Source organism: Vicia villosa, linkage group LG7, assembly GCF_029867415.1.
Source record: "Vicia villosa cultivar HV-30 ecotype Madison, WI linkage group LG7, Vvil1.0, whole genome shotgun sequence".
NCBI classification, from domain to species: Eukaryota; Viridiplantae; Streptophyta; class Magnoliopsida; order Fabales; family Fabaceae; genus Vicia; species Vicia villosa.
In genome coordinates, this window is record NC_081186.1 from 134458570 (window position 1) to 134484095 (window position 25526).

Consider the following 25526-nt stretch of genomic DNA (forward strand, 5'->3'; position numbering starts at 1 on the left):
TAGGTCGAAGCGCACAAAACACTGGCTTCTCTGCCCAAATACACCCCTTAGCCATAAATAGTCAAGCAGCATTTCGACAGGAGATGGACGCAAGTAACCATGATATGTTAGGAGTCCTCGCTAAAGAATTGGGGTCGATTTTCAATCCATTAGTAGCAAACATTACAAGGACTAACCAAGACAATGTGGAAACATATCAAAAAATATCGTCACAAATAGGGCGAATGGCGGATTTCTTAGGAGTCCCACAACCTAGGCGAAAAAGTAATCAACCACCTTATCGAGAGGGTGAACCCATTATGGAACGTGTTCAAAATACGGCTCCTCCGCCTAGAGCAACAACTGCTGATGTAGTTCCTCCACCTAGGGCAACCACCGCTGACATAGTTCCCCCACCTAGAACGGAAGCAATCGAAAGGAACCAAGTAATATACCTAGAAGGTTCGAGTCAAAGGACTATTCCTGTCCATCAGGAGATTGCGCAGGAAAGACCAAGGTTAAGGATAGTAGGTAGGAACGAACACCCGGATGAAGTAGTTCAAAGGGTTAGAAGAGAGAATATGGCCACTGAAAATAACCTAACCACCATGATAGAGAGAATTATGGCCAATAATGGCCTCAATACTGGACTTCGACGTCCAAATTATACGTCCCCCATAGCAGAATATATCATGCAAACAGAATTACCAAGGGGTACCAAAATACCAAAATTCACTAAGTTTTCAGGGGACACCAGCGAGTCAACTGTGGAACACATAGCCAGATATTTGACGGAAGCCGGCGATTTAGCAGGCAACGAGGACCTTAGGATTAAATACTTCCCCAGTTCGCTAACAAAAAATGCTTTTACTTGGTTTACCACCTTACCCCCAAATTCCATAGACGCATGGGCACACTTGGAGAGATTATTCCATGAACAATTCTATATGGGTCAAACCAAGATAAGCCTGAAAGAATTGGCTAGCATCAAGAGGAAGTTCACAGAGCCTATAGATGATTACTTAAATAGGTTCCATTTGATGAAATCGAGATGCTTCACGGTTGTACCAGAACATCAATTAGTCGAAATGGCTGCAGGTGGTCTAGATTATTCAATCAGAAAGAAACTAGATACCCAATACCTAAGGGATATGGCTCAATTTGCAGATAGGGTTCGACAAGTCGAACGATTAAAAGCAGAAAAGGCCAGAGCAAATAAAAGTTATAAGAAAGAGAGGGTAGCATATATTGAAGCTGAAGACGTTGACGAAGAATCATTCGAAGATACATACAGCGTGGAAGAGGTCAAAATAGATCTGGCTGAATTAAAAGAAGCACCACCTTATTCTTGCAAATTGCTCACCCCTGCTAATGGAAAAAATCCAGTTGATAATGATAAAAATGATAGATTTCCTAAGAAAACTTATACATTTGACGTCACTAAATGTGACGAAATATTTGATTTGTTAGTAAAAGATGGCCAGATGATAGTGCCTCCTAATTCCAAAGTTCCTCCGTTAGAACAACGGAAGAAATGAGGCTTTTGCAAATATCATGGTTTTTTAGGCCATAAAACCTCACAATGTTTTCTTTTCAGGGATCTAATTCAGAATGCTATCAAGGACGGACGTCTGAAATTCGCTGACAAAACCAAGAGTCATATGAAGGTTGACACACACCCTTTGAATGTTGCTACCACTAACCTATGTGAACCACTTGACGTTAACATGGTGGAAGTGTCTGAAGTAAATGTTGTTGAATCGGAGACAATTTCAACTAGAAAGCAGGCTACTGAAGGCCTAAATGACAATGTAGTCTTCAACACTGATGTTGAAGAATCCTTCGATGTAGATATGATTGAAGATCTGAAAGAAAAAACTAGCGAGGCCACTGAAGACCTCAGGGTGAAACTTCAGGAGATACAGATTTCTGAAGCTCCTCCGGCAGTTGTTAACATGGTCAATGTTAGGCGGCCTTTGTCTGAAATAGAGGAACTAGAAAAATGGCTGATAAGGGAGAAGGGAAACATTGAAATCCCACCAAGAGGGGAAAGCTTGAAAGATTATCTCTGGAATTGCCATGAGAAGAATGGCGGAAAAATGCTGATGTGCCCAAGGTGTTCAATCATGCTGAATCGAAGGGTTCAGGCCAATTTCGAAAGGGCCCTACGAGAAAGATTGGAACAACCCTGGAGAGGAGGAAACCTATTGCTAAAAGTGTACCCAAGAATGGAAGAAAGCTTAGTGGGTTTCTTGGTCAGATGTCACAAAGAAAACACTGAGGTTGCATTGTGCGCCAGATGTGGAGCGGTCTATGACGAATTGCTGGCACGATCATTCGAAAGGGTATATTTCTATATGGGTCGAGAAACTCAAGGGCTTCGTCCTAACTTGTATGGGTTCGATAACTGGACCCCATCAAAGAGGCCTGACAGCCCCCATCCTAGAGCTCGAAGGGTCACATTCAAAGTCCCTGCAGACATACCCAGGGATAGATGGATGCAAGCTGGCGCGAGAACCAACAAATGGCGAAGTTGGGACCAAGGGGGAAGAACTGCAATGGCTTACAGGGAGCAATTCCAAACCTCAAATCGAGAGATGTACAGGTTGGAGAATTACAAAGGCAAAAATCCTATGTCAAGATCCCAATGGAGAAGGCACCAGAGGATGAAGAAGGCCCAAAGGGAATACAAACCAAGGGAGATTGGAGAGTCTAGTAGCAACCAAATCCCAATGAAGGGGGCAAGGACAAGTAAACCTCTAGTGGAACGCAAGTTGTTCGATTCTGAAAATGAGAAGGAGGAAGAAAAGATGCATTCCAGCCCTTGGAAAGAAGACGATAGAATGACAAATGATTTCGACTCAGACGGAGTGTCATCGATAAACCTCAATTTCAATGTTGTGTAAGTACTCCCTCATGAGTTTAACCAAGAAAGAGAAGTTAAAGATTGTGAGGAAGCTGATATGGAAGAGATGGCCAGACACAAACCTGTGTGTTATTATGTGCTAAACAACGGGGCAGTTGAAGAGCAGAATGCTTTCTTCGAGAGGCCTGATGAAGGTATGAGAAATCATCTAAAACCACTCTACATAAGGCCTAAGATTGGAAATGTTGGCATTAACAAAGTCCTAGTAGATGGGGGGCAGCGGTGAACCTAATGCCCCAATATATGTTGAAGAGAATTGGTATGTTTGATACTGATATAAGGCCACATAACATGGTCTTGTCTAACTACGAAGGCAAAATATGGCAAACTCTTGGTGTCATTCAAGTAAATTTAACTGTGGGTTCGGTCATAAGACCAACAATGTTCATGGTGATACTAGCGAAAGCAAACTACAATCTTTTGCTAGGAAGAGAGTGGATCCATGGAGTTGCTGCAGTGCCTTCGACAATGCATCAAAGATTAACCATTTGGAGGGAAGATGGTATAGTAGAGAACATTGAAGGGGATCAGAGTTACTACATGGCCGAAGTTAATCAAGTCAATAAAACCAGTTTCGACAGGAATTTGGCGAACATTGGGCCTTGCCATGCTGCAGAAGATATATACACCCCAAACAAGAATGCTTTATACTATTTGTCTTTACACCCAAATGGGTTCCAATGGAAAAGAGAAATAATGGACGGTCCAGAAGATACCGCACCAATAGGGCATTTTCCAACAATACGGCCAACAGGCTGGGACGACGACGTTGATGATGTCTGAATCATCCTTCTTCGAAAAGATCTCGGCTTACATAGCCGAGAACAAAAAAAAACGGCTCTCGAAGCCGAATTATCAAACATGATTGTAGGTGCAATCCCAAGGAAGGAAGAAACGACGGATTCTGGTACACATTCGATCCCTCAATCCCTTGAAGATACAGTTCAAGCCGAAAAAATGTCAGGTGAAGAGCTGAGTTAAAGGCTGGATGCAATCTACGACGAAGAACCTTTGGGATTCGAAAAAGACCCAATGGGGGAAAATATCAAAATGTTAGCCCAAGATCCACTCGAAGAAGTAAATCTTGGAGACGGAGATAAGAAAAGGGTAACATATGTCAGTGCAAAATTAGAGCCAGCATTGAAATCAAGAGTCATTAAGTTATTAAAAGAAAACAAAGATTGCTTTGCATGGGATTACGATGAGATGCCTGGTTTAGGAAGAGACTTGGTCGAATTAAAGCTGCCCATAAAAGAAGTAAAAAAGCCCATCAAGCAGACTCCTAGGAGGTTCGCACCAGAAATTCATTCGAAAATCAAAGCAGAGGTCGAGAGACTTCTACGGTGCAAGTTCATCAGAACCACAAGGTATGTTGAATGGATTGCTAATATTGTGCCGGTTATTAAAAAGAACGGTTCGTTAAGAGTATGCATAGATTTTCGTGATTTGAATGCAGCCACGCCTAAGGATGAATATCCCATGCCTGTGGCAGAAATGCTAGTAGATTCAGCCGCAGGCTTCGAATATCTAAGTATGTTGGGTGGATATTCTGGGTATAGCTAGATCTTCATTGCAGAAGAAGATGTGTCCAAAACAGCTTTTCGTTGCCCAGGGGCAATAGGCACCTACGAGTGGGTTGTAATGCCTTTTGGCCTAAAAAATGCTGGGGCAACTTATCAAAGAGCAATGAATTCTATATTCCATGATTTTATAGAAACTTTCATGCAAGTATACATAGATGACATTGTTGTAAAGTCTGTTTCAGATAACAGTCATCTTGACCATCTGAGCCAATCATTCAAAAGAATGAGAAAACATGGCTTAAACATGAACCCCCTTAAATGTGCTTTCTTTGTACAGGCTGGAGATTTCCTAGGCTTCGTAGTCCATAAGAAGGGAATAGAAATTAATCAAAATAAAATGAAAGCTATTATGGAAACAAAGCCTCCATCCACGAAGAAAGAGTTACAGTCATTACTAGGAAAGATAAACTTCTTGAGAAGATTTATCTCAAACTTGAGTGGACGCATGCAAGCCTTTTCCCCCTTACTTCGACTCAAGCAAGGAAAGTTCAAATGGCGTGCTGAACATCAAGAAGCTTTTGAAAAAATCAAGCAATACTTGATGCATCCACCAATATTGTCTCCCCCAGATGGGAAGAAGCACATGCGCCTGTATATCTCAGCTTCAGATAATACAATAGGCAGCATGTTAGCACAAGAAGATGATAATGGTGTCGAAAGAGCTATGTATTATTTAAGTAGAGTACTCAATGATGCAGAGACTAGGTATAGCCCAATAGAAAAACTCTGCCTTTGTTTATATTTCTCTTGTATCAAACTCAAGTATTATATAAAGCCAGTTGACGTTTATGTTTCGTCTCATTGTGATGTTAATAAACATATGATATCAAAACCAATATTGCATAGTCGAATTGGCAAATGGGCTTTAGCTCTTACTGAGTACTCTTTGATATTTCAACCTCTTAGAGCAATGAAAGGTTAGATTGTGTCAGATTTTATTGTTGACCATGCAGTGGTTGAGAACCCTCAACAATATGTAGACTTGAAGCCTTGGAAGTTATACTTCGATGGTTCGACTCATAAAGAAGGAACCGGTGTTGGAATACTGATAATTTCTCCTGATGGAATTCCAACAAAGCTCAAGTACAAGATTGAAGGTCCCTTATGCTCCAACAACGAAGCTGAATACGAAGCACTGATTGCTGGACTTGAAGCTTTGTTAGAACTGGGGGCAACCAGAGTCGAAATTAAAGGGGACTCCAAACTAGTGATCAAGCAATTGACGAAGGAATACAAATGTATCAAAGAGAATTTGATCATGTATTTTGTCATAGCAAACAGGCTGCTTAAAAAATTCGAGTACGTGGATTTAAGTCACTTTTCAAGATTGAATAATCAAGAAGCAAATGATTTGGCACAGTTAGCCTCAGGATACAGAGTATCAAAAGAAAAACTAGAAGAGCTGATCGAAGTGAGAGGCAAAGCAATGGCCACCAAGCTCTCCCCAAGTGATTTGAAAAATTCACAATTAGGTTTTGCTAACAAAGAGGAGTTTGAAGTTTTAAATATAGACTTTTTAGCAGACACAGATTGGAGGAGTCCAATTGTGAACTATTTAAAGGATCCTTCGACAGACACGGATAGAAAGGTAAAGTATCGAGCCTTATCATATTTCTTGATGGGAAATGAATTGTTTAAGAAGACTCCTGAAGGAGTTTTGCTAAAGTGTCTGCGTGAAGCTGAAGCATATTTGGCCCTCTCGAATGTACATAGTGGAGCATGTGGTGCACACCAAGTGGGGCACAAAATGAAATGGCTTTTGTTTAGGTACGAAATGTATTGGCCCTCTATGTTAAAAGATTGCATAGAATTCGCTAAAGAATGTCAAGAGTGTCAAGAACATGCAGGTATTCAACATGCTCCTGCAAATGAATTAAGTTCAATAATAAAGCCATGGCCTTTCAGAGGTTGGGCACTAGACTTAATTGGGGAAATTCACCCCAAGTCTTCTAAAGGTCAAAGATATATCCTAGTGGGAATAGACTATTTCAAAAAATGGGTCGAAGCGATACCACTTGCAAATGTGGATCAGGAGACTGTGATTGAGTTTATTCAAAAGCACATTATATATTGATTCAGAATCCCAGAGAGTATAACCACGGATCAAGGATCAGTGTTTATTGGGCGAAAGATGAAAGATTTCGCCAAAGAAATGGGGTTCAAGTTGTTTACCTCTACACCTTATTACGCTCAGGCAAATGGACAAGTTGAAGCAACAAATAAGATAATAATTGGTCTCATAAAGAAACACGTAGGGAAAAAACCCAAGAGTTGGCATAAAACTTTAGACCAAGCTGTAATACGGTGAACTGACTTTTTTTAAATGTTGCGGATAGCAAGAGTCGCCACCGACTTTTATTTTATCCAAATTAAATCAGAAAGGCTAAAAGAACAGGAAAAAACTTTTAAATAAAAACTGAGTTCGGGGGGGGGGGGGGGGTAATTATGCAAAGGGAAGGTGTAAGGCACCCTTTGCATCCATGGTTTTCCATGGACTCTTAATTGCTTTGCTCTTTTTTCGTTCAGAAATGTAGAAGAAGTGAATATGGACTTTAGCTCGTAAATGAGCGTAGCCATTTTGAAGGTTTATAAGAAAGAATATGAAAAAGTTTTTAGAGCAAGGCAAAGCAATTAGGGGCAATTACCTTAGTAATGTAGAAAACAATTCTTTTAGCCTTTCAGGATGAAAGGGTCTATCCATGCCATAAGAGGGCAGGAAGCCTTTCATTTGGAGATTGAAGGGTCATCGAGAGTTCGTTCGCCATAAGACTGTCCCATGCCATAGAGAGGCAGGTAGTCTAAGGGAAGAACCAGAATAGCCTTTCGTAGGCAGTCAGAGGATACCTCAGCCTTTTCGCAGGCAATCTTTCGAGGGTCGAGGTCATATTGGTGTATCGAAGGCAGCATCATTAGGGTCGTATGACCTTTGCATTTATCGAGGCAACATGGCTGAGGTATCCTCGTATTCGAGGGACATGGCTATTCTGCAAAAACACAGGGCAACAAAGGCAACAGGCAGCAAAGAGGTTACCCCAAAAGTGTGCGTGGGTGCAACAATCATGTGATTCAATTCAGAAAATTATCTTGTAATTAATTATTCTATATTCAATTTCAGGGTTATCACTCCCTAGGATTACTAACCACAACAATTAATATTAACAGTAATATTAAAGCAATACTGGGAAGGGGAAAAAGAAACCAGCGGGGGGAAAGGGAAAATGAAACCAGCGGGTAATAAAGCAATAGGTATGAACAAGTAATAATTTAAATGAGATCAAGGTTTAGGGTTACCGACTATCCGAGCTTTGGCGGTTGGCCAACCTTGAAAATTAGGGAAAATAAAACATAGATAAGTGCATTATCAGTTCAGAAATCAGGTACGGTTAATCCTAATCAATAAAAATAATAATAAAAGAAAAAGGATCAAGGACACTTAGCTTCGATTGGTGAAGGTTGACGGGCAAAGGTTTGCCTTGAGCATTGACTCTGATCATCTGAGACTTGATAGAAAATATAATAGGAAGAAGTAAGTGTAGAAGAAATTCATTGACGGCGGGAATCAAACCCTAAAAATAAATAAAAGGTAAAAGAAAATTTAAATAAGAAAAGGATAGAACTTAGCTTTTGTTTTGACGTGGCGCGTAGTCGGAAGAAACCCTGTTGCTAACCCTAAAAAAGTGCACAAAAGAACATTTTTTCAGTGTAGGAGTGATCTTCGTAGCCCCTGAATAGGACATAAGTTAGCCATGGTTAATAGAATTAACAAAATCGAATTAATTAATTATTGGTTTTCAACCTAATTAATTAAGTCGGTGGAAAATAAAATTTCGATTAAATACCTAACCCTAATATATATTTTTATCAATTAATAAAAAAACCTTGATAATTAAATAATTAAATTAGTTCACTTAATCAAATAAAAGATATTATTAATATTTAAATAAATATTCATTAGTTTCTATTTTTATGAAAAAGAAGGAAATTAGAGCAACTTTTATGAAAAGAGAAATATTTAAAAAGAATTTTAAAAAAACAATATATAAATCAATAAAACTATATAATTAAAAGTAAAAAGAAAGTTAAAAAAAAACTCAGCTTGATTCAGTGTGGATAGGCACTGAAGGTGCATGGTGGAGCTCTAGCTTTGGGGAGCTTGATCCGTATTGTGGGAGATCTGAGGGCCGCTGGTTGAGGATGCATGGGATGTGCGCGTGTGTCAGGTGTACCTGATCCATAGAACTTGAAAGAAGAAAAATAGAATAATTATTTTTCAAGAAGCAGGGTTCGAACCCCTGCCCTTGCACATGATGATTCCTTTGAGCCTCAAGCGCTACCATCTGTGCCACGCTCGCTAGTTGACATACATGTGCGCCAAATAATATCAGTATTAAACAAAACGACGTTTTAAAATTCAAAAGTAAAGATAGCGCGCGTCCCTGTCCATCTTCTTCGTTGAAGCTTTTTCTTCTGGAGTTTTAGCTACGGATTAGCCTGGAATTAGCTACGATAACGTCCCTAGCCAAACCTGCGAAATCCCTAACTCGAGCTACAAACGTCATAAATCATGATTAAAAGCCCAGATCAATTGGGAACAACCTTGCGGACCATAAGGAACCATCAATTTAGTCTGTAATTATCTATATTCAGCATTCCTAAAAATCATAAAGGTGAACCCTAACAATGGCGAATTGCCATTCTTATACTAAAACTTGTAACTAACGATGCAAACAGAATCCAAACAACCATATGAATATGAATATATGCTTGAGAATTATTTTAAATCGCTTATATCGATGAGTAAAGTTTGAGAAATATTGTCCAAACCGTGAGTTCGTAGATGCCTCTTCCAGGGTATTGGGCTTCGATTTCGATTGGGAGATAATCACCAACACTCCAGGAACCTGTTTCGATCTCCAGAAGTCTTTTAATCTCCCTTAAACTCTCAAACCGACTTTAAGCTTTTCTTGAATTTGTTTTAGTTTTGGAACGTGTCCTCTGGCCTGCAATCCTTACACCTCCCCCTTTTTCCAATCTGAATAGTATGTATATATAACATATGGACTTAGGGCAACAAAAACTGAATCCAATTTTATTGAATCAAGAGATTGGTATTGGATGAAAATTTGATTTTTTTTTTTCAATCTTTCTTAATTTGACCAATATTTGATTCAATCATTCTAATTCCAATTTGCACGAATTTGATGTCAATTGTGGAGTATCTTGGTGATTGGAATTGATTCCCATATATTTCCAAATCAAATATTTGATTTTACACCATTTATATGAATTAATCATCTTTTTTAATTAACTAATAATTCATAAAAATCAAATAAAAAAATCAAAATTTCGTGGAAATCATATGAGGGCCTTGGATATCTTGTAGATGAAGATTGGGCCAAGAAAGATTGGATCCCTTTGCAAAAAGATTCATTTTGGAGCCCTTTACTTCACATTTTTCCTCAAAAATTGTCCAACTTCGACAAGGCATATCTCCCTCAATTTTTAAGATATGGAGGAGTTCTAGGACTTTTTAGAAACCTTGAAGAATCCTCTAACCAGTTTTTTTGTTCTCATGTCAAAATAATTTTCCATGCTCCTTGTGTGTTCTTTTGAAAAAAATGACTTTCGGTTGACTTTTGAAAAGGACCTATAATATTTTGATCCATATTTCTCAGATGAAGCACTTTTAGACTTGGCATGTGAGAGACAAAATTGTAGATAATTCAATTTCCTTCAAATTGAGCTTTGGATGGAAAATTTATGATGTTCCATATAAGAGTTATGGCTGGTCAAAGTTCAGTTGACTTTCTTCTTGAAAACCCTAATTTAGAAACCTTAGGTTTTGTTGATTTCTGAACTTTTCTTGATGAATCATGATCAATACTTGATCAAATGATGAATGATACTTCAAGATAAGGATATTGACAAAAAAATCAGAAGTTTTGATTGTACTTTGACCACAGTTGACTTTTAGGTCAAATCAGTCGACTGTTGACTTTCTGAGCAATCGAGTGATCAATCTTTTGAATTGAGACCTGAAATTTGTCATGGAGGTAGTGTGGGGTATCATAGACCATATGGGATGCCTTGGAGCCTTCGGTTCATTGATTTTCCCTTAGAACAACAAAACCCTAATTCTCTGATCTTTGCTTAGGAGAGTGTATCTTGGAGCTTTGTATCTTGATTTGACTTTTGAATAGGAGAAATAGTATGAGCAAATTTTGGGGTATGACACAAGCACTCTGGGCCTGTCGAACGTCGCCAAAAGAAGCTACAAACACTACACCTTTCCAATTGACGTTCGGACACGATGCAGTGCTTCCAATTGAGATATACTTGCAATCAGTCCGAATTCAAAGATAGGCAGAAATTCCTCCAAACATATATTGGGAATTGATGATGAACGAATTGGTAGATTTAAACGAAGACAGACTTCGAGCGCTGGAGATGATAAAAAGACAAAAAGGAAGGGTGTCCAGAGCATACAATAAAAAGGTGAAAGGTAAAACATTTATTAACAATGACTTAGTTTGGAAAGTTATTTTACCTATAGATCGAAAGAATCAAGCACTAGGTAAATGGTCCCCACATTGGGAAGGACCCTTTCGAATTTTAAAAGTATCCTCGAATAACGCTTACGAGATAGAAGAGTTGGCAGAAGATCGTAGGATCTTAAGAGTAAATGGGAAGTATCTGAAAAGATACAAACCAAGTATGCACGAAGTAAAAATTGCGAAAACGTAGATATTCGAAGTATGCTACGTAGGCCAAAATGGTAAAACAAACACCAAAATGGCTTTGTGTTCAAATAAGATATGTGGTAAATAAAGTAAACACAGATAAAGCAATATCAAAATACATTCCATTAAGATTGGAAAAGTACATTGCATATTTGGAAAAAATTATGTTTCCACTAACAAAGGGCTACAGAAATAGAAGCATACTAGAGGCTATCAAAAAGAGGCATTTAAAAGATTTTGGATAATAAAAACTAAGGCATATAACACCTCCAGCAAAGCTTTAAACAAAGCACCTTCTAGATCCTCCATCATGATGTTGTCTAGGTTATGGCTTCGTGGGCGGAAGTTGCCCACTAAAAGCTGGTCCCAAATCTTAATGACTTTAGCACTAAAGGGATCATTTTCCATGAGGGTCCTCAACATACGGTAGGTGGTCATGTTGATGGTGTTGTCATCAAACGATTCTCCAGAATTATTACATCTCAGCAGGTCAGAGATGGTTGAGGGAGTGATGGTAATGTGAGCCCTTCGAGCCTCAGACACGATGGTGGTTCTCCCTTTTGGATCTATGCGCAGGGACGCAAACATCCAGAAATCTGCTAACATGTTGGGATAAACAGACCCCTCCAGGATTTCGTGATAGAACTGGAGTTGTTGATTAGAAAAGAGTGCGTTGATGCTGATGTGACTCTCTTCAAACTCATCCTCAGAAAGTTTGAACTCCTTTTTGATACAGGCTCTGATGGTATTGTAGGTCAAGGGTTGCGACATTTGAGAGAGAGAATGCAAGAGATGTTTTTTGTCAAAATTCTGTGTTTGAAAGGATGCAAGGAGAAGAGAGCAAAGTTTGATAAGAGTTTGGGGAAAGTGTGAAGAAAGGAGTAGAATGCTAACGCTTTATATAGAATACGTTGGCCAAAAAGAACGGTTCATTTTTTAGGGTTGATTGGACTGCGTTTGGTATCCCCAAGAGAAGTTATGGCCTCCGCCGTTTCCTGCCTTGAAAGTTGAAGTGTAATCATGATTGAAAACTGATACACGCATGTCTCAAGTAGACGTTTTGAAAAAGGTGATGTCATCATTTAATGATGGTTACGGCTAAGGGAAGTGGAAACGTCAAGTTTAGGCTTAAGAGGCTGCGAAGGGTAATCATGTCACGTGGGTGCATTATTAAAATCATTATGATAATAAAATAAATTTGGCAATTGTTAGGAATTGCTAAAACGTTACTTATGACAACTGCAAAATCAGATACATGGAAGATAGAAAGACAAAGTTACTTATGTATTCCTGAGGAAAGTTTGATTACAGAGTAAAGAAATGAAAGAACTAAGTACGAAATACAAAAGATAGTACAAGGTCCAAAATGGTTAATTAAAATCCTTGGGAAGGTTATCTTTCATCTTCGAATACTGAGTTTTCCATAAGGACATATGACGTTCGATTAATGCCTGTTGTCTTTTCAATTCTTCGATCTCTGGCACTAGCTTCTGTGCCGTCTCGAAGTTTCGGATCCCTAACTGCGCCACTTCAGTCAATTCTTCCTGATTGGTTTGTTGGATTTCTACTTGACGAGATTGGGCATTCTTTATCTTCTCTTCGAGGAGTTCAATTTCTTGCTTCCAGGATTTGATATTCCTTTCACAATCTTCATATTCCTGCTGTTTCTTCGAACGCTCAAGCTTAAGGGCGTCAACCTTTTTTGTTGCATCATTTGCAGCTTTCCAAGAAGAACTACGAGAAGTCACCTTTGTTGTGAGTTGCTCGTCAATATTCCGTTTTCGAAGAAGATTAGATTGGAGTTGATCAATCAGAGAACCCAGTAAAACAATCACTTCTGAGACTTCCTCTGAGACCATAAGTAAGTCTACTTTCTTCAAAAGATTGTTTAAGCTATAACATTTGGTGGAATCCCTGCTTAGAGCTTCGACGAGGTTGGTTTCAAAGAACTTTTCCCTTATTTGACGAAGGAGATTAGGAATATCATCCTTGTCACCAGTACCCGCCAGGACATTAGAAGAAGTTCCAAGTCCAATGGGCGAAGCGTTATCAACACTCATCATGGTCTTGAGGAAGCTTACGAGATCAGTTTTCTTGAGTTGCTCCAGTTCTGAAGGAGTAAGTATTGCGGAGGCCTGCTTCGAAGTAGTCACATGAGTGACTATAGTGCCGAAGGTCGAAGGTTCATGAAGACCAGGTGTAGGCTGTTTTGAAGTTTCCTCTGTAGCATCTTGCTCAGATATAGTATCTTCGTTGCCAGTTGGTTGTCCGGCTGCAACATTGAGGGTTCTCCTCTATATTTTCATCTTGATGAATAGGTGGAGACTCATCATTTGAATGACTTTCTTTAGCAGGCACAGTTGGAATGATAGTTGCAAGAGGTTGAGTGTCTTCGAGAACTGGAGAAAGCACAGGAGATTTGTATCGAGGAACACCTGTGTGGAATAGTTAGAATTGATAAAAATGGAAAGTTGCAAGTGTCATACCCCAAAATTTGCCTTCCATATTCCATTCACAATGATTCAAAGTTCAAGATTCAAATCCAAAGCCTTGCTCACTCAATGATCCAAGATCCACAGTCAACTGATTCAAACCTGAAGGTCAACTACAATCAAAGCATGATTCAAACCTATGACCATTGGTCAAACATCAAGTATAGAGGTGTATAACCATCATTTGATCAAAGATTGATCATGATTCCATTAATAGAAACTCAGAGATGAACAAATACAAAAAGGTTCAAATTAGGGTTTCTTAGGAGAAAGTCAACCCAACTTTGACTGAGCATAACTTTCACATGGAACATCAAAAATTCCCCACTCAAAGACTATTTTGAATGAAATTGAATTCCCTACAACTTTGTCTCTCACAAGCCAGGGCTAGAAATGATTCATTTGAGAGATACAATGCAAAAGATTACAGGTCATTTTTAGGCATCCTCCAAAAGCAGTTTTTTGTCAAAGAGGATATGATCAAGATAAAAGCTCCAAATGAAAAATATGTTCCAAAGTGGCTTGTAGAGGACATCTTGAGGTTTCCAAAAAGTCCTAGAACTCCCTCATAGCTAAAAAATTGAGTGAGATATGCTTGATCAAAGTTGGTTGATTTTGGAGGACCAAATATGAAAAAGGAAGGTTCAAATTGAGAAACTTTGCAAATGGGCCTATGGTTTTATGATACAAACTTGGTCCACAAGTCACTAGCATGCCCAAAACAAAAGCCACAAAATTTAATATGTTATTTGATTTAATATAAATTTTTATGTCATTTTAATGATTTAAATAAGAAAAAAAATCAAATATTATGTTAAAATATTCACATAAGCTAATTCCAATCAACATTAATGGTTAAATATAATATATTTTTGTGGTATATTGATTGGGAAAAGATTGATACAAGAATTGGCGAAAATAGAAAGTTTTCATTCAAGATTTAAGTCAATTTTACAAACTTTGCAAGATTGGATTTCAAGAGGCCTTGGGCTATAATTCTTAACCTAATTCACTCTTCTATAAGTAGTGAATAGAGGGCATATGACTAGGGGAAGAAATTCTGGGCAAAGAGAGCTTGCGAGTACACAAAAATCTCTAAGAAAAGTGAATTTCGGTTTCAAAGATAAGGGAAGTTTCAAAGAGGTTTAAGCATTGATACATGTTCTTGGGATCATTCTGAATCTATTGGGGTCATCACGCTGCATCAATACCCCCAGATCGACCTCCAATTGACCAAGGTATGTTGTTCTGAACATTGGATCGATTGGCATAATTTGTGTATCCTCATGTTAAATTGTTTATGTATTATCATTCATATAGTTATTGTAAACGTTTCTGGATCATTAGACTGGAGTTTGGGTGTTTAAGTATCGTTTGGCCATTGGAGGCCGAGGGAGGTTTTAGGGTTTTCAATTGGGGTTTCTCGTTATGAGCAAAATTAGGGTAAAACAAATGCATGATTGGATTCGTATTCATTAGACGAAGGATATAGGCTGGTCGCGAAAAGTTTATCAATGCGTATGTGCAATTCGTTATTTTGGTTGATGTTTTTGCTACGAGCAATTGTGTAGCAATTTCGTAGCTAAATGTTGCAGGTTTTTATGAGTTCAATGAAGAAGATGATGATGTGTCTCTATGGTACTGGTCCCTTTAAAATCTCGCGCGCATTTGTCTGGTTCTTGTTTCGTTCGTTTATTTATTTTATTAAACGCGTGTTCTAAACACGTGAAATGCCCAGTTGGGATGGTTAAGCCATGGGGTATGTGAGAGGGCGTGGGTTCGAGACCCCCCTCCAACACTTATTTTTTTCTGAATTCCTCAATCCCTGATCCCATGCGCTGCCAGCTAAGTAACTTACCATATGCCCTCTAGATCTGGCCATCCAATCCCCATTAACCTTAGATCCAACGCCCAGAATCTAGTCCCTATACCATACACTCCAATAACAGCCACACTGAACCATAATCTCTAATAAACTTTAAATATTTTTAATTATTTATTTGTTTCAATTTAAATACTTTTTTTAATATATTTAATTATATAATAATTATTTTTTTTAAATAAGATAAGTATATAATATTTGTATTAAAATTTCAATTTGTTGTTCTTGTCGATTAAATCGATTAATCGCTATGGGCAATAATAATTTTAATTAAAATGTTATTTAATTAAAATATAATTAATTTCAATTTGATTAAATGGTTTTGACTATCTTATTAGTCGCGATGATTAATCTTTCTATTTTTTCATATTCAAATTCGTTATTCTTTTTAATCGAATCAATCGATTATGAGGGGTAACGATACGAATTAATTATTAAAAATTATAAAAATATCCTAATTCGTTATTAGTAATAATCAGATCAGGTGATTAAAATTGGTAACGATACAATTTCAAATCTGTTAACTATGGCGATCGAATCTATTGATCGTTGCGGTTAATAGTGCAAAATTAAATCAGGGCTGTACGCCCAAACCTCAAAACACTTCTCAATCCTTTCAAAACCTCAATTTCAAAATACGGATTTTCATCCTCATTCAAAACTACGACAGGCTATTCAAAGGCCTCCAAATCTATATCAAATCAAATTTCAAACTCAAAGGGCGTACAACCCGTCCCCCGAACTACGTAGACTCTGATCCTCCCTAAGGAGGTACGTAGGCACTTGGCAACAAGGCGAGTCCCCCTCTTCCAAACTCTAATCATGTTCAAATAATTAGCCTTTAACTCTTACTAATCTCTGTCACCTTTCTTTATAAGCCTCGCCATAAACTTTTATCTTTGAGATGTTAGCCTTTAGGAAAGGGTTGAGGGTGCCTAACACCTTCCCTCGACCTGAATATAGTATCTTACCCTGATCTCTTAATTGCATAGGTTTCCTATTCTCCTTGGTAGAATAGGTGGCGACTCTTTAAGTTATAAATTTTTAGGCAGGTTGCTACAGCAAGAAATTCGTCTGTCATTCGAAAAGGCAGACATTTACCTCGAAGATTGTCAAGATCAATGTTTAGACTTGAAGTTTTGAGATCAGAAGTAGCTGTGCCAGCATCATCCTACATTTATAGGGTAAGATGTGAACTTAATCATTGGAATTAGAGTTTGAAAAAATGATTAGACTGTGAAATCCAAATACCTTGGTTGGAATGTTGTCTGGGCTTGAGTTATGACTCTCCACAATGGGGATAGTACTAGCAGCCTTCAAGGGTGATTCATCAGAAGATACCTTGTCACTCGATGAAGTGAGCTTCGAAGTTCCAGATCCCTTTCTTTTGGCTGAAGGGGTAGCAGCTTTCTGTCTTTTCTTTATTGCTCAAGACGCGAACGTGCTCAAGACCTATATGAAGATGTCCTTTGAAAGTATCCAAGGTATGCTTAGTCGGGACCACTCGTTCAGCGCGTTTTTTAGATTCTTCCTGAAGGATTTTTATGAGATTCCCACACACGAACCAGTCTGGAAAAGGAGGGCTTAAAGCCACACCAAAATCAGCACTAGGTAGTGGAGGAAATTTTGGAGGATGAAGTTCGAAAGCCACTTTATAACGTAGTTCAGGTCAAACAGACGTGGGCAATTTCAACTTATCCAGTTTAGCAGAAAACTTTTCACGTAAAGTGACCGCAGCCTCACAAACTGTCCGACTAAGATCATCAGGCCTGTAGATAGTTTCAAAGAATTTCTGAAATGCTTGGATTTCTTTAATATGAGTCGAAGTACCTTTATGGAAATTCTCCTACACATCAGCAAAAGCTTCAGTTAGTTCCCGAGTGAGGCTTTCAGCATCGAAGATTTGCGTGGAATAATAATATGTCCACCATTGATGAAAATCTATGGTAGAGTAAAAAGCAGGTTCGAAAGAGACGAGAGACAAAGTGGTGATGCCAACATATTTGGAGATTTTTGACTCATATTCATCTTCTGCCAGATGCGAAGTGTGTAGACACATGTGATTCCTTTTGTCATATAAGCATTTTGGTTTGAGTTGAACCAACCCAAATTGTCTCGAAACCAGATTCGGTTGATAACAAAGAAGACAACAGTGACTCTTTGGAGATCGAAGTCGGTGATATAACAACTTTGGGGTGAGGAAAGCTTCCCAGATAGCCATGGATTCAGCTTGTTGGTCGAAAGAAGTTGCTGGAAATTCTCGAGTAAACCATTCGGGACCCACCTTCCGTTGTACGAATGGAGCCATCAAGGGACTGAATTGATAACATTTAGCGAACATCATTATGTACGCCAAGAAGGTTTCACGAAGTTTGCCAGTTTCTTTTTTGGGGTTAGGTAAGCCAGTCTGGTTCCTTCCACTGTTCGATTCTTTATAGCTGCACTTTCTTCATCCACGACACTTTTGTATGGGAGATGAGCCTCAAAAGTGGCATTAAGCCATAGTTGCAACAACCAGAAAGGACCAGCAAAAAGAAGAGATCATGTTTTGTAGTTCTTAACAAGGTCTGTTGCTTCACCGAGATTCTCGTAGAGAAATCCTAGAATTAACTGGCTTAGGTTTAACTTTTTTCCAGCAGTTAGCTGGTTAGCCATGCAAAGGTATCTCTTTGCCACTTGAATGGACCTAGAACAAAAGACGCATCTCGAAAGCCAGAGTGCTAAAAATGCAATATGTTCTTCGTCTGAAACTTCTGTGGTCATTTCGTTGTGGTATTGCTGAATGAAAGCAGTGTAAGTGACTGTTGCTTCATTAAAATTGATGGTGTCAGTATCCATGAAATTGGGGTCGAAGGTTTCCCCAGTTGGTCGAAGCCCTGTTATAGCAGCTACGTCGAAGAGGGTAGGGGTAACCATTCCGCATGGAAGATGGAAAGTATTGTGAGAAGCATCCCAGAAATAAACTGGCGCTACTAACATGGTTTGGTTATATTCTAGGCCTGTTTTGGATAACTGGATTAGGTCGTAAATCCCTAATTGTTTCCAAAAAGAAGCCTTTTGTTTTTCCACCTTCGCTAGCCAAGCATAATACAATTCAGGATCTTTTGCTAAAGGGATTGACCTAAAGAATTTCACAAAATTGGTTACATAGTTTAACCTAATTTTCTCTAAGACCAAAGAAGTTTCAGTTGAGGTTTCTTTTGTGTTATCAAGATCAACTGAGATTGGATGACCTTCTTCATCTATCTTATTCTTGCTAACTAAAGGTCTAGTTTTATAATAAGACGGGAAAAATTTACTCAAAGAGGGGTTGTTTCCTCCTGGTAAAGGACCCATGAAAGCATGAGTTTTTCCAGAAATTTCAAAAGGAATGATTACCTGAGAAGCATAGATGGCGCGCGCCTCTGCATCGTTTGGGTCTGGAATGTGTTCTTGATTCTTTATCAGTGTAGGATGTTGAAGCTTTTGAATGGGTTGAAGAGCATTGAAAGAAGACGCCATGAGTAAATTTGATTTAGGAAATAGGTTAAACTAAAGCCAAAGAGTATTTTTCTTGTCTATGTTGAAGGCAAGGAAGTTAGGAGTGGAAGTTATGCGAGGGTAGAAGTTCAAGTATTTAAAGGTTTAACGGAAACCCTTTCAGATCTTTTAGGTAAAAGTCAAAAGACACGCGGCAGGCGTTAATTTAATCCAACGGCGGTCGAATAATTATTAGCCTTACTCCTAGTATATAGGAGTAATGATCATGAAGTAATGCTAGAACTTGGGAATGTAAGTTCTGAGAAGACATCTTTGAAAATGACAAGAATTTTTGAAAGTGGAGTCATAAATGATTATGACGTTAGTCAGTCGTCTTGAAACTCTAAGAAGTGAGTAAAACGAAATCTCATCATGACAAGAAACGCCTATTTCTCTTGTTTTCGAAACAGGCATTTATTGGGGGCAATTTGTTAGTTGAAGATTTCGTTTAGAAAGAATATCCTTTGAAGAGTTAGAATTCGAAGGAAGATGGTTACTGATGACCATTGCTGAGTTTAAAAATGGCTACTGATGGCCATGTTTCGAGAATGTTTGTTTAAGTTGAAATGAAGATAGTTAGAAATGGAGCTAGTTCGAAGAGAATCATCTTTGAGACTTAAACATTTTTGCGAAATACGTAAAGTACTGAAGCTTAACGTGTTTTCATGGCATTCTCGGTTCTGATCACGCTGCCACGCGTCGAAAGAGGATTTAGGCGGGAGGATTTGAATTTCGAAGTAGTTTGTGTAACTGCACAAAGACAGATGGCATCCCAGGGATTCTTATAGGCAACGTGGCATCAGATTAGTGTAGGACCGTTAGGGTCGAAATTAGTATAAATAAGGATCTTAGTGTTAGGATTTCGTGTGTTCATTTTGTACAAATCACTCACAAACCACTCAAGTATCAAGTGTTTAGAGAACGAGTTCGCTGAGAAATGTACGTATGACACCAACACCAGTTTAATACATTTGTATCTTTCTTTATTCAAGTATCTCTTCATTATTACTGCTTTCGTTTACTTTCTGTTATTTACATTCCTGCACTTCTTTTATTTCGTCTAACTTTTATCTCGAAGCATTTTAGATTCCTGCATTTAACATTCTTGCACTTTACATTCTTGCACTTTACATTTCTACAGTATATACGCTTTATTTATACTTCTTTGTCGAAAGTCATACTTACGTGTATAACAAGTGTTGTTTTGATTAAGTGAATATTCATTCGATCACATCACACACAAGTTTTCTTGAAGTCAGAACAAACAAGCATGAATCAAATCATATCGAAAGACAATTATTTGACTATGTCCTAGGATCAATCTAGTTGATCCTGCGAGTAACCAAAGTATATTCTATAGTTTGGAGGACTAGCGGTTATTTACCGGAAATCACCGTAAACACACTATTACTGCACAACAACAAAAAATACAGGCTTGTTCCACATGGCCATGTTCCCATCTCCTAAATTCCTCATTTGGACCCGCCAAACAGGCTTGAAAATCAATTCAAAAATCGAATTTCCAGTTGAATAAGGCTGGTGCAGGAAGCTTCCCATATCTCGGCTTGTTATCCCTAGGCTAATTCCAAGCTAAGCCATGTACTGCAACTTCAAATTCCCTGCAAAACTAACTGGCATTCAAATACTAATAGAAAAAACCAATTGATTAACTATTAACAGTTTCAAACCTACTCAACAAATACATACATACTCCAAACAATCAATACATTTCAACCACAATACAATAGCATTTTATACAGCTCCAAATACATATTTGAAAAACAACATTCATCATTCAGAAAATTCCAAAATTCCAAGTGTACAACATCATCATTATAACTTCCCTTCAAGTCATTAGTCCATACATTTCACGATAACATTTTACACAAATTCATCCAAGTCAAAAACGGATCAAATTCGCAAAACCAGCACCCATTCTAATGTTCATACAATCCCATTCAGATAAACATACAGTCAGCTTCAATCCAAAAAAGAAAAACAAAATCAAATGCCCACGGTCATGTAAATACATATTGTCCTAACATCGGTCCAGTTTCAATATATTATGTAGGTCACCACGCATCGTAGCCCTGCAAAACTTTAATCAAACACAAGTTACATCTTATACATTCGGTTCAAAATAACATAATATAACTGAATCGAAAAACTGATTATATTGGATTGCAGGTGTACCAGAACCAAGAGCATACCTTCTAACATGTGTCAATAAAAAGATAATATCAATTCATACCTGTAAGATCCTTTCTAACAGAAAGAATAGGATCTAGTGTAACATCTGTCACATTCCAATAAAATATTATATGAATTGGTTAGTACCAATTAGAGTATATTTCAATAATAAGTAGGGCATAAGGGGATTAAACCTGATGATAAAGATAAGTGTGATGTATTTAGTTTAGGATCCAATAATCTCTTCTGCTTCCATAATATCTCTTCTGCTTCAATCCATAATATCTCTTCTGCTTCCAAAACAGCTCCTTTCATTCCCTTTGCAGGGTCTATCAAAACCAATTCAGCTCCAAAAGCTAATAGAATAATTCTTCTTTGAATACTCATTGAAGCAGGCATCGTAGTTATGAGCTTCTAAATTAGCGAGATTCATCGTAATTATAATCTCTTCAGCATGAGAATAAGTAGCTCCATGCTCCATCATTTGTCCTACCTACAAATTAAAACCAGCATATATCAGTCAAATAGGTTATTCTTCCAAATTCCAAAGCCTCATCACACCCAATGACGAACCGGAAAGAACTAACACTTCTTCTGAATCAAATGCAATGAAATAAAAGAACTAAACCACCCTAAAACCACATAACAATAATGCTACAACCACTTGAATATATAGAGCTGCCAGTAAGAGAAAAAACCATGACAACAAAACATCGACGAAGCTAAGCTCCAAGCTACTCCGAACCAGAGAGCACCGAACTGCAAAGTAGGAATAATGTGAACTAAATTTAAAACAACATTGTCAGAATTCAAACCAATAACTCAAAAATCAGAACAACAATTTCATTTTTACAAAATGATTATTCAACAAAATCTTAACCTGTCAAAAAATCAAATAACAAAGTCAGAAATCAAAACAACAAAATGATTTTTCAAAACCCTAAATAAAAGAACAATACACATGGTTATTCAAAATCCTAATTTGAAAAACCTAACAATAAAACCCTTAAAATGGAATCAAAACCACAAACCTTAAACTCTTGCAGAAAAATCAACCTCACTTGATGTTGTCTCCATCGTGTGTCTTCTCAACCTGCGTAAGATCATGTTAGTAATTGAAACAACAACAACAACATCAAGGAGAAGAATAACATAAGGGTAAGAAACTGCGAAATACATAGTTTATGTACCTTCGTTGGAAACCACCTTATCACATCCCTCCGTCGATAGATTTCGATTCCATCTATTTCGATTTTTTGTTTTCAACTTGTTTTTTGTGTTTATCTTTTGTTTTTCTTTCCATCTCTTTCCATTCCGATTCTGATTCACATCAACTTGTTTTCAAAAGATGCATTTAAAAAAAATAGATGAAGAAGATATGAAGAAGAAGAAGAAGAAGGTGGTACAAAATGTGTGAAGAAGAAGAACGGAGGAAGAGAGAGAGAGAGAGAGGAGAAAGACTTTGTGGAAGAAGAAAGAGAAAGGGTTTTGAAATTCAAAAGTGATGTGATGAAGTAAAACGTGAAAAAGATCAAAAGGTATTGGTTGGTTTGGAAACAAAAAGAGCTACGTGACATCAGCGTTTGTTCAATCCAAACAACCAAAGGAAAAATTTAGTAACTATGTAGTTGTAATGGAACAAAGTGACATCATCAGTTGGGAAAAGTAAATTTTAGACACAAAATGCCTCTAAATTAATGAGGTGGAGAGCAAAGATAAAAGGTTGTTTTGGTGTTTTTCATTACAACTAATTTTCTTATATTATAGATGGCAGCAACAACGCGATCAAAGCATGATCATTACATCAATTGATACTTATTATTGTTTAAAGACTGTCAAAAATCGCTCTTATTCAAGAAAAAAAAAGGATCAAGATCAAATTCTAAAAAAGAATGCAAGGAAAAAATAAGTAATAAAAAATTATGTTAATTAGAAAAAGAAAGAGGGGGTGATTAAAAAATTATAAATGACTAGACATATGACCCGTGCGTTGCACGGGAATAATTTGAATATTTATCTTAAATATTATTTCAAATAAATATAATTATGTATTATTTATAATAAATATAAAAAATTGTTTGAAAATAGATGAATATTTATTAATTTATATTATAGTTTTATTATTTTTTATTTTTGTTATGTTCTTTCCGTTTAAAAAATATGTCATATTTATATGAATAATGCAACATTATAAGTTTTATATTAAATCACTTGTATATAATATTTTTCAATAGTTTTTAAACTTATAATATAAGAGTATATTAATCTAATTCAATTTTTAATTAGTTTTTATTTACAAACCTAAGAAATGGCTGAAATTATAAATGTCAACTCCAAAAAAAAAAAAAATTTAAATCGTATATTTTCTATAAAAAATTGTTAATCATATAAACATGTTCAATTCCATATATATTTTATTATATTAATAAATAACATTATAAAAAAATATCATTTTCTTATACCACCCACTCATATTTCACTTGTCAAACATGTAAATGTCTCACAATACCTATTTGGTTCATAATATTGAACAAAAGGTAAATAAATATTAATATAATTCTGTTTAATACAATTGACTTAAAAAATAATTATAACTTTTAAATTATTATAAGATAAACACTTTCAATACTATGAATTTATTATGATAATATAATTTTTATTCATTAAATTGATTTATACAATATCAACATTAATTGGATTTAAATTAACAGTAAAATCATATTAAATGTTATTAACAAAACAATTAATATGATTTTATTATATATCCAATCTAAGTTAACAAAAAAAAATGACAATAGGAAAATGTGAAGTTCTATCCCACCAAATTAATGAATTAACAAATGAAAGAAAATAAATATAAATTATAAATTAAATAAAAATCTAAATCAAGGAGGGAGTTTAAAATGGTTCTTGAGAAGTATTTCTAAATAAAATGTGGTAGTGTGTTCCACTAAGATTTTGTAGAATATGTCACTAGTTTGTCAATTTTGATAGTGCAAATATTCCAGTCCCGGTATACATGTGAACAAACCCTATCATTGTTATTATTTATGCAGGCAATATATTATCATCTTCGATAAGCCTGCAAAAATATATAAGATGTTTTTTACATGAAAATATAATAAATGAGTATGAAATTTAATAATAAGATAAACAAATATTCAAATAATTATCAAAAAAAATCTCTTACTGATTGAAGTTGTTGTCAATAGCAGACATTGTGAAAAATCCTGTAAAATAATGAATAGGTGAAATGGGCAGCAAAAACACGGAATAAAGAATGAAAGTAGGATTAAGAATACTTATAAAGGTGTGTAAGAATACAAAAAGACATAATATTTTACCACTGTTTTCATATACCATTATTAAGATATATAATTTTTTAAACTTTATTACTATACCAATTAATAGAAAATAATAACCATTAAATATAAATAAATGATAAATTAAATAAAAAAAAATAAAAAACTGAAAAATTAAAAAGATAGTGGGTTATGGATTAGAAAATAGATAGTTAAAGACTTATAATATAATATAAATGAGAATATTATTTAAATGAAGAAATGTAACTGATTCTTAAATTGCTATAAAAGGACGGGTTAATTGTTGTTAAACAATGATAAATAGATATTAAATTATAATAATTGAAACAATTGAGTAATTTAATTTAACCATTCTAAAATATATTATTCTATATATTCTTCTATAATTATATATATATATATATATATATATATATATATATATATATATATATATATATATATATATATATATATATATATCAGATTGACATGTGGCTAGGGTTGCCATCATGACAACCTTGCATTTATATATATTAAGATAAGGAAGTGAGAATAAAAAAAAATAGAGAAAAGAAAGTCGCGAAGAAATAAAAATGAAGGAAAATCTACAAAATACTATTATGCCCCTCTTGCCAAATACTATTATGCCCCTCTTGCTTCTAAGGTGATCCACGTGGATGCCTTCTGAATTTAGTATTCAATTTGTTCTCTCATTGCTTTTAATGTTTTTGCTTCAATTGTTTCTGAAATCTAATAAAAATCTGATTTCAATTGGTCTTGTCATAACCCAAACCATCACTTTTGCTTCTCAAATGGTTTTTACTCATTTCAATTCGATAACCACTTCTTTTCTCTACTCTCTTATTCCATTTCTCTCTCTTCATCTTCAACACTCAACCTTCTTCTATCT

General features: G+C 36.3%; 1 protein-coding gene across 1 annotated transcript; it reads right to left on the minus strand.

Annotated features, from left to right (window-relative positions):
- Positions 1–13463: 13463 nt before the first annotated feature.
- Positions 13464–21710, minus strand: LOC131620229 (uncharacterized). The gene is made up of 3 exons (XM_058891231.1): positions 21506–21710; positions 21373–21417; positions 13464–13663 (listed from the first exon to the last, which is right to left on the minus strand). Exons 1-3 carry the CDS (start codon positions 21708–21710, stop codon positions 13464–13466), a joined length of 450 nt encoding a protein of 149 aa, XP_058747214.1.
- Between the last annotated feature and the right edge of the window lie 3816 nt (positions 21711–25526).